This window comes from Arachis ipaensis, chromosome B04 (assembly GCF_000816755.2).
Source record: "Arachis ipaensis cultivar K30076 chromosome B04, Araip1.1, whole genome shotgun sequence".
In the NCBI taxonomy this organism is placed as follows: Eukaryota; Viridiplantae; Streptophyta; class Magnoliopsida; order Fabales; family Fabaceae; genus Arachis; species Arachis ipaensis.
In genome coordinates this window covers 126,110,869-126,121,091 of record NC_029788.2, presented here as the reverse complement: position 1 = coordinate 126,121,091, position 10,223 = coordinate 126,110,869, and the positions used below count along the sequence as shown (strand labels likewise).

Here is a 10,223-nt window from a genome sequence, read left to right as displayed (position 1 = left end):
AATTCGTCTTGATAATGCTGGTGAATTTACTTCCCAAGCTTTTGATGCTTATTGTATGGCTAATGGAATAAGTGTTGAACATCCAGTGGCTTATGTTCACACACAAAATGGGTTAGCAGAATCACTTATTAAGCGCCTCCAATTAATTGCTAGACCCTTGCTTATGAGAACAAATCTCCCAACCTCGGTTTGGGGGCATGCTATTTTACATGCCGCAGCACTTATTCGTTTGAGGCCAACGAGTTATCATCAATTCTCTCCTATGCAATTAGCTTTTGGCCAGCAGCCAAATGTTTCCCATTTAAGAATATTTGGGTGTGCGATATATGTTCCTATTGCACCACCTAATCGCACCAAAATGGGACCCCAAAGAAAATTAGGAATATATGTTGGATATGATTCTCCCTCTATAGTGAGGTATCTTGAGATACAAACTGGTGATGTGTTTAAAGCCCGATTTGCGGATTGTCATTTTGATGAATCAAAATTTCCAACATTAGGGAGAGAGAATAAGCTTCCTGAAAAGGAACTTAATTGGAATGCATCATCGTTGATGCATTTAGATCCTCGATCAGGGCAATGTGAACTGGAAGTTCAAAAGATTATACATTTGCAAAGAATAGCAAATGAATTGCCTGATGCATTTTCCGATACAAAGAGGATAACCAAATCTTACATACCAGCGGAAAATGCCTCAATTCGAATTGACGTCCCAATAGGACAAGTAGCCACTGAAGCAAATTCACGCCAGAAGCGTGGCAGGGCGGAAAATGCCCCAATTCGAATTGATGTCCCAGTAGGACAAATAGCCACGGAAGCAAATACACGCCAGAAGCGTGGCAGGCTTGTCGGTTCCAAAGATAAAAATCCTCGAAAGAGAAAAGAGGTAAATAATATTCCTGTTGAAAAAGACATAGTAAAGACACCGGCAGTTGTCCAAAATTCCGATATAACGCCAGAAGACGTTCAGGTACCTGAAAATTGTGAAAATGACGAGATCTCGATAAATTATGTCTTTACATGAGAGAAATGGGACCGAAATAAGACAATTGTCAATGAAATATTTGCATATAATGTGGCATTAGATATCATGCATGAAAAAAAGGATCTTGAGCCAAGATCAGTCGAAGAATGTCGACAAAGGAATGATTGGCCAAAATGGAAAGAAGCCATGAAGGCTGAATTAGACTCACTTACAAAACGTGAAGTCTTTGGACCTGTAGTCCGTACACCTGGAGATGTAAAACCTGTTGGATATAAGTGGGTATTTGTGAGAAAACGAAATGAGAAAAATGAAGTTGTGCGCTACAAAGCTCGACTTGTGGCACAAGGTTTTTCACAAAGGCCCGGTATAGATTATGAAGAAACGTATTCCCCTGTAGTGGATGCGATAACATTGCGCTATTTGGTCAGTTTATCTGCATATCATAAATTGCATATGCATTTAATGGATGTGGTAACAGCCTATTTGTACGGCTCATTAGATCAGGATGTCTATATGAAAGTCCCTGAAGGGTTCTCCTAAATTCTTCTTCACTCATGACCTTCAAAATCAAGGGACAATTGATGTCCAACAGATCCGTTCAAGTGACAATCTGGCAGATTTATTCACGAAGTCACTCCCAAAATCCTCCTTTGAAAGATTGGTACATGATATTGGGATGCGCCGATTTCGAGACATCAACTGATGTCGACAAGAGGGGGAGACTGTACTCTTTTTCCCTTGGTCAGGTTTTTTCCATTGGCTTTTTCTTGACAAGGTTTTTAATGAGGCAGTCCCTATCACTAAAGAATATTGTACTCTTTTTCCTTCACTAAGGTTTTTTTCCCACTGGGTTTTTCTTTAGTAAGGTTTTAACTTTTAACGAGGCAATAATCCTAAATGGTCATCCAAGGGGAAGTGTTGTGATAGGAATGGGACGTGGATGCCCATTTCCTATATAAAGTTTACATTCTCAAAAGAGAATGAAATAAATGAAGGTTGACAATCTTCCTTCCATAAGCCTATAAATAGGAGGTGAACCTCCGTGAATGTAACACAACAAAAATACCATTCTCCCTTTCTTTTCATACACAAGCAAGTAATAATAAAATTACTTCTCTCTTTTATGCTGCAATCAAATACTCTTCTCTTTATATTTCTACTACAATTCTTTCTCTTTTTTTATTTTATAAGTATTTTAAATTCTATTTTCTATTACTCTTTACATATAATATTAATAGCAATATTAATCATCTTTATTATATTGAGATTGTAAAATGCGATTCTCTCTCTTTTTATTTTTAATACTTCTTTCTATCTTTGTATATATATATATACATTACAACATATAATATTATTATATATATAAAAATTATTATTGAGCTAATTATTTTAATATTAGAGTCTTCTATTTATACATCTCTATTATATATATATCTTTAATTTTATTTCACAACAAAAGAATAATTTTTTAAATAAGTGAATGGATTTATTTATTTATTGGTTTTTTTATTACATATATCATTTTAAAAGCCGATAATTTTATTTAGGATAGTGGTGCTTGGAATGTATCACCTGAACATGGTGATTAAAGATAAAGTCTAATTTTAAATTTATCTCTTTCCAATAATAAAAATATAGTTTATTTAATATCAATTTTAAAAAATTTAATTTCATATAAATGAAAAACAGCTATATTTTCAATAACGTATTACACACATATTTGATTCATTTACCTAAGCATATGCACTTAATTACATAAAAGATATTTTTACTTGATTAAAATAATCACAACCCTCTTCCATTTGTAACACGAAACTATACCTCATCCTTTCATAACATGAAATCATAACACCAAGAACACATTCAAATGTTAAAATAACTCAGTGATGCACAATTCCACACTCTTCACAATAATAGCCAGTTGCATGTTTATTATTATTATTATTATTATTATTATTATGAGATTTATCATCAGCAGGTGGTTTAGTTGAGATTTGTGTACTAGTTGGAGATGGACGATGATGTTCCTCTTGAGGTTGTTCTTCCTTTGTTGGTAGTGGTGGTATTGTCTTTTTCATGAACAACATTCTAGCGATCTTGACAGCAATGAGTGCGACAACGGTGAATGATGGAACAAAAACAACATCAGGCACTGATTTCATGAGTTTTAGTTGTGGCAATGTTTGTCCTGTTCTCTTCACAACCATGGCTGCTGGTGGTGCTACTATTGCTGTTATTATCATTGACTCATCTACTTTGTTTATGTTTACATTCTTTTTCATGAATGAACTCAATACTTCCTTCCTTTCTTTTTCGTTTGCTTTTGCATTCCAACTCTCGAACAAATCCTGGAAAAAAAAAGTTCCATAATTTCTATTATTTATTAATGAATTTAATTTTAATGCACTGACATCATAAAACGTTTTATAATTACAATTTTTTTTTTTGTACTAAATTTTTTTTTAATTAAGTCCCTTTTGATAGTAATTGACTGGGCCCAACTAAAAAAAAATTGGTACAGAGACCCAAATAAAAAAAAATATAGGGATCTAATTAAAAAAATTGGTGCAAGGAGCTCAATTAAAAAGAAAAAAAGTATAGGGATCTAATTAAAAATTTTGCGAAACTATATAGACCAACAAAATAATTAAAATTTTTTTATAATTATTTACATTGTCAATATAAAAAGTAGTTATTTTTACTAATATTACGTTGTATAATTGAGTGCGCATATAAAACGATTGAGTTTATTAAAATTAAATTCTAAAAGTAATTTCTTTTTAAGTCGGTGAAAGCTAAGTGAAAGTTAAGGAAGGTTTCATTCAAGAAATTCAAAATAAAAGGATCATCCCTTTTCTTGGTACGCAACATTAATATTACAAATTTAATACTAATTAACGGGTCACTTAAAAAACTTTTGGCAAAAACAACACAAGCAATGGAAAGAAATTAATGTGTATTATTATTTCAAAACTATAGTACATGCATTATAATTTTAGGATTAAGCTTCATTATTAGAATTACATATGCATGGTATATATTATATATGCTTAATTATATATTACCGGAAGATATCAAGAATTGCAAGGTGGAATCCAGGGAAGTCCTTGATATCTCTCTCAACAATTTGGTCATAGAATCTATCTGTTATCAAACTCAATATCTGGCTTGTTGACAACTCTGAAAAGCACTAATATTTATTATTATTTAGTGTATAATATAATACAAAAAACCATTATTTATGATATATATATGTTGCATGCTTTGCAAATTGATTAGTATTTTCATAATTTAATATGGTTTAATTATTATGTTAGTTTTTATAATTTCATCAAATTTTTAATTAGATTCTTATATTTTTTTATTTTAATTTAGCCTCTACACTACTTTTAATTTTATTATTAGATTTTTCTAGTATAAAAAATATTAGAGTTAATTGAATATTTTTTTTCACAAATTAAAGATATCTATAATTAGATCTTTAATCATATATTTTTTAAAAAAATATTCTCTACCATAAAAAATATTTAATTATAATATTAAAAACAGTATCCAATTAAAAAAAATATAGAACTTAATTACAAATTTAGTAAAACTATAAAAATTTACAGAATAATTAAACCATTTAATATCTATCACTGATTTAGATTATATAATTGTATGTATAAAGTTTTCAAGGTGTCATGTATTATTATACAAAACAAATTAAAGAAAGTAAAACAAATGAAAGGAAATTAAAAGAGATAGATGAATGACCTTTAAATCTCATTCCTCCTAAGAAACTCATGTTGTTCCTTATGATGATGATGATGTTGTATTTTGGGAATTCCTAGATCAAATTAAAAGGGCAATCAAGTATGCAATATTTTTGATAAATTCAAACATAGAAGAGATCAAGGTTTGTGGGGAAAATAAAGAAGTGGGAGATTGAATCTTCACTTTTGGAGTTGAAGCTAAGGAAGGAATGATTCTTGGCATGGAATAGCTTGTGAAGCAACATACCTTGTTCTTTACTGTTGTGTATATGTTAATCTATCTGCTTATACTTTGGAGAACTAATCAATTAAAATAAATTGAAAATATATAAACACTAAAAATTAGTCATTATATATTTTTTTAAATGAATATATATTTTTTCAAACAATTTTTAACAAAATAATTAACAACTTAAATAATAAAAGTATCATAATATAATAATTAAATGTATAATAAAAAAATTTAAAACATTATGTGTTAAACTATCTAATTTATGCTATCAGAGCCAGGTTTTGATCCTGGGACCTGTGGGTTATGGACCCACCACGTTTTCACTACGCCACTTTGATAACAAAGATGTTGTGACAAATTTTATATATATAATTAGTAGCTATTTTTTTTACATATACATGTTTGATAAGAAAAATAGCCTAAAATGTTCGCTGCGGCTGCATATGCTACTTATATGGGCTTATCTTGGAGAGGAAAGTACCTATATATTGGGAAAAAGTTGCATGGTTTCCCTCTTATATATACACACTTTTGAAGCTTCAAAGGTGCTAGTCCTACTACTTATATTAAACTCTTTTTTGCTTAATAGTGTAATTTCATTCTTTTTAATATGTGTTTGTATGTAAATAACTAAATATAACGTGCTGGTTAATTAATTATAACAAATTTGATAATATTATTCAAAAGAAGGGTTCATATCTTGGTGTTGTTTTGTATATATTGTAAATTGTAATATTGTTTATGTTCAGTGAAAGTAGAAGACTAATTTGGAGTTGCTTAAATAAAATTGATGGCTAACTGATAATTAAAAATAATAAATTCGGATGACTCTTTAGTATTTTTTTTGTAATATTGGTTATGTTTAGTGTAAAAATAGAAGACTAAGGAGAAGTTAGTTTGAGTGGTAAATAATTTTGAGATTTTATAAATGTAGTAATTTTTGTTAGGAGATTCATCCATTATAGTTTTTTCTTTTTTTGTTTCCTACAGTATCCCCAAACACGACAGGTTAAGGGTTAATTCGTCGCAGATCTGAACTCTATTTAAGGGTCTGCCGCTGACCAATAGACTGCTGCATGCATAAGGCGGGATTCGAACCGCCGACACCTCCATTATAGTTAGTTGTCGGATTTGGACCATATTCGAGTCAATTCAGACAAAATTCTAGATACCAAATAAACAATTAAAAAAGTATAAAAGCCGAACCATTTTTTTACATTCAAAATTTAGATGTTTATTATTGTTAGAATCAAATTGTTAAAATTACATATATAGCTCTTTTTGATGGTTATACAGATAGACTTTTGAGCAAACTATTTTTTTTTATTTCATCCAATAATATAACATGATTTCTAATATGGAATGTTACATAAAAAAGTGATATACTCTTCTAATAATTATGTTTTTAATTTCTAGTGTAAAGAAAAATGTTGAATAGAAAAATAAAATAGAATTTAGAGTACAAGCCACATAAAAAATGTGGACCAAAGAGTAAGGAAAACTGTGGCACAAGCATAAGTTGCTAGCATTATTACTGAGCATTCACCCTCACCAGCTCCAAATAATTGAGTAACTGTGCCTGCCACACATAAAAACATACATAGTATCTGTCAAACCAAGAAACAAAAATTCTTGATAACTTAGATTTACTAGAAACCTGTGAAAATAACTGTTATGTTAATAATATGAAAAGATCAAACCATAATGTAAAAGCAACTGGAAATTGATGATTCTTTTCATTGTTAAAATCGTTTAAAAAATGATATTTGTATCCGTTTTTGTAAATGTCTCGTATATTTTTCTTTTATAGTATAAAAGACAAATTTTTTATCTTCTTTTATTTTTTATTAGTCACTTTTGATACTGAAAATAAAAGGTTCAATTATTCTGTTGGTCTCTATAGTTTTATTAAATTTTCAATTAAATTTTTATACTTTTTTTCTTTTTAATTAGGTCTTTATATTGCTTTTAATTTTGTAATTAGATCATTTTTCATATAAAAAACGTTAAAATTAACAGAATATTTCTCCCAAAATATATGCGGTCAACGATTTAGATATGTTTTTAATTATGAATACCTTCAATTTACGAAATTAACTCTAATATTTTTTATACTAGGAATGACTTAATTATAAAATTAAAAACAGTATAAGAACCCAATTGAAAGAAGAAAAAAAAATATAGGAACCTAATTGAAAATTTAGTAAAACTAATTAAACTAAAATAAAAGGTGTACAGAGAATATATACATAAAAATGCTGCATATAATTAATATTGCTTATTTAGGATATCCATATATATATATAACAAATGTTACTTGTATGATAAGAAATCATGAGTGTTTCATATGTGAACTTAGAAGTGTGTGTATTCTTGGAAAATCAAAATCTATGATACATTTTAAGAAGATTAAAAGTTCTTAAGAACTTACTTATGGCTACAGCAGGTGGAACAGCATACTGAAGAAGCAAAACAAACTGATACAACGGATCCGGGTTGATCAATCCGAATCGGGTCGCGCCTTTGATGATGCCTATGCCTATTGCTGGAACTGCAATACACTTCACTACAACAATTCCAACAATGATTTTAAGGTTCATGCTTTGTCCTTTTAAGCCTGAAAGAAGAAACCAAGATCATTTAGTTTATGTCATTTTATTCATTTTTCAAAAAGTTTTGGTTAGTAAATTCATGTTATTATTGCTTAATTAGTAATGATACCCTTTAGAAGATTTGCACCAAGTACCAAAGTCAATGATGGAATGAGTGCATCCCTGAAAAATCATCCATCATCATTTTAACTTAGATTAGAACTTCAATTCAATAGGTTTTAACTTCAAACAATTATTGTTATTTACATTAAAATCATATCTAGTACCTTTGTTTGTTTATTTATTTATGAATTCATTCGTTTATTTTGTGGGGCTTAGAAATCTTACCCCAGCATTGTTACAGAGTCTTGAACCACCCGGAGAGCCGCGCCGTCGCCGACTAATACTTTTCGAAATTGAGGGACTACACCGATTACCAAACCAACCATCTGCATTTTCAGGTTGAAGAAAAACAGAGAAAACATGATTCTATGACATTATGTTAATAACAATGAGAATGAAGTTTTAAGGAATGACATTGTTATAATTTTTATCTTAAAATTCAACATTACGACATTCTACGTAGGGTGAACGCGGATCAGATTGGATCGGATATGGCCAAAACTTCGATCCGATCCGCACTAAAATAATCGGATTGGATCGGATCCAATATCTGCAGTTTTTTAAAATAATATTAAACATACTTTTTTTAAATAATAAATTAAAATAATACAACATATATAATAATTATTGGTTAAAATAAATCATAAAAAGAATATTTACTTATTTATTTCTTTATTTTTGTGGATATGCGGATACCTACACTAAATCCGCAATCCGATCCAAATAGTGTGCGGATCTGATCCGATCCGATCCGATAGCCTTGCGGATCGGATTTAGATAAATACCGCGGATATGCGGATCGGATTTAGATAAATATCGCGGATATGCGGATCGAATTCGATCCATGAACACCCCTAAATTTCTATGATATATTCAACCTGATTAATCGAAAACTGATTATCAGATTGGTCTAATTCAGGATAAAAATTAGTTGTTAGTAAACTAGTCTTAATTAATTTAAAATAATAACATACAAAAAATGTTTTTCTAAAAAATATAAATTTCATACATAAAAATCTTAGTTTATTATATATTCAGTTGAATCTCTAACTCTGCTGATTCGAAGATCGATTTCGTTTTTAAAACCTTGGTATATTATATAGATAATTGTTGGCGTACCGATCCAATTGTTGAAGGTGATAATAGTGTCTTCACATCGATCTTTTTGGCCAATATTTGCATTTGTTTCATAACATTTCCCATTCTTGTTACCTGTGTTTAAAAGTTTAGAATTGTTTAAGTAAGATCATAGATACTACTAATACATAACTCAAATTTAATTAAGCAAACCTTTGCTTCTCTAATAGGCATTGCATGTTCCATTATTTCAAATTGATCAGTAGTCTCTGATTTGCTCTCAACATTAACCAATTGTTCATTAGAACATCTTGAAATGTTTTCTAGTTCATTTTCTTCGGAATCATCTACTTGCGCCACGGTGGAGTTCTTATTCGAATATATGCGGATAATGTTGTATACGTAAGACCACAAGTAAATATTACCTACCTAAAAAAAAAACAAAGGGAGAAGTTTAATGTCTTTAGAAATTTTGTGATCATAATAATCATGAGAATTTCCAAATGATTTTTGAAGTTTGGTATCATAATCATCATACTGCTTGTGACAAAGTATCGTGTCATATCTTGTATTCTTATCAATGTCAGTGCATCATAGGGTAAACCCTTAAACATGAGTTGTAAAAGTGGTGGATCTCATAAAAAATTAATAAATGAAAGTATATAACTTAAAAGAGGACTACCACTTTGAATAAGTAGGTTTGAAAGTTGCTTTTGAAATACAATTATACAGATAATGAATACATATCTACCTAATAGCTATCTAGTGAGACAGGTATATAACCAACAAAAGTATAAAAAATATTAAAATTAACTAAATATTTCTTTACAAATTGAATGTATTCATAATTAAAAATCTAACTAAATTTTTGACCGCATGTATTTTGAGAAAAATATTTTGTTAATCTTAACGTTTTTGACATGAAAATGACGTAATTACAAAATAAAAAACAGTGTAAAGACCCAATTGAAAAGAAAAAAAAAGTATAAGAAATTAATTGAAAATTTAGTAAAACTAAAATGAGCAACAAAATAATTAAACTATAAATTATTAATAATTGTTTGGTTAATTTAAATAATAATAATAATAAGATATAGTAATAATTTTGTATTGAGAGAAGAGTTTCTAAACACAGTACCTAAATGAACTTACCTGCAGAGCAGCACCCTAACACAACTCCTTGAAGATGATGAGGAACTCTGCTTATTTTGTTAAGTAACCATCCAAGTGCTGATCCAATAATATATGTAATGACAATGTTTAGTGGCATGAACCACCTACACAACAATGATTCAACAAGCTTATGAAGTAATTAATTAATTAATGGAGAAAAATGTCAATTAAAAAAATAGAAAAGAAACAAGCTTACAACATAATCATGCTCCTTAGAGTTATAGTTTTTGCTAAGCTACTTGAAACAAGAGCTGGAGTGAAGACATAAAATACCAACTATACAAAGA

The 10,223-nt window shown here is 29.4% G+C and overlaps 2 protein-coding genes across 2 annotated transcripts; both read right to left on the bottom strand.

Moving 5' to 3' along the window:
• LOC107637239 lies at positions 2,839 to 4,881 on the bottom strand. Its single transcript, XM_021122625.1, has 3 exons — positions 4,742 to 4,881; positions 4,048 to 4,165; positions 2,839 to 3,391 (listed from the first exon to the last, which is right to left on the bottom strand). Exons 1-3 carry the CDS (start codon positions 4,770 to 4,772, stop codon positions 2,866 to 2,868), a joined length of 675 nt encoding a protein of 224 aa, XP_020978284.1. The 5' UTR covers positions 4,773 to 4,881; the 3' UTR covers positions 2,839 to 2,865.
• Positions 6,179 to 9,192, bottom strand: LOC107637238 (protein PIN-LIKES 3; the record flags this gene model as incomplete). The annotated part of the gene is given in 6 exon segments (XM_021121973.1): positions 6,179 to 6,551; positions 7,404 to 7,589; positions 7,694 to 7,746; positions 7,912 to 8,012; positions 8,806 to 8,898; positions 8,977 to 9,192. Coding segments are annotated over 6 exon segments (774 nt in total), but the record flags the coding sequence as incomplete, so codon positions are not given.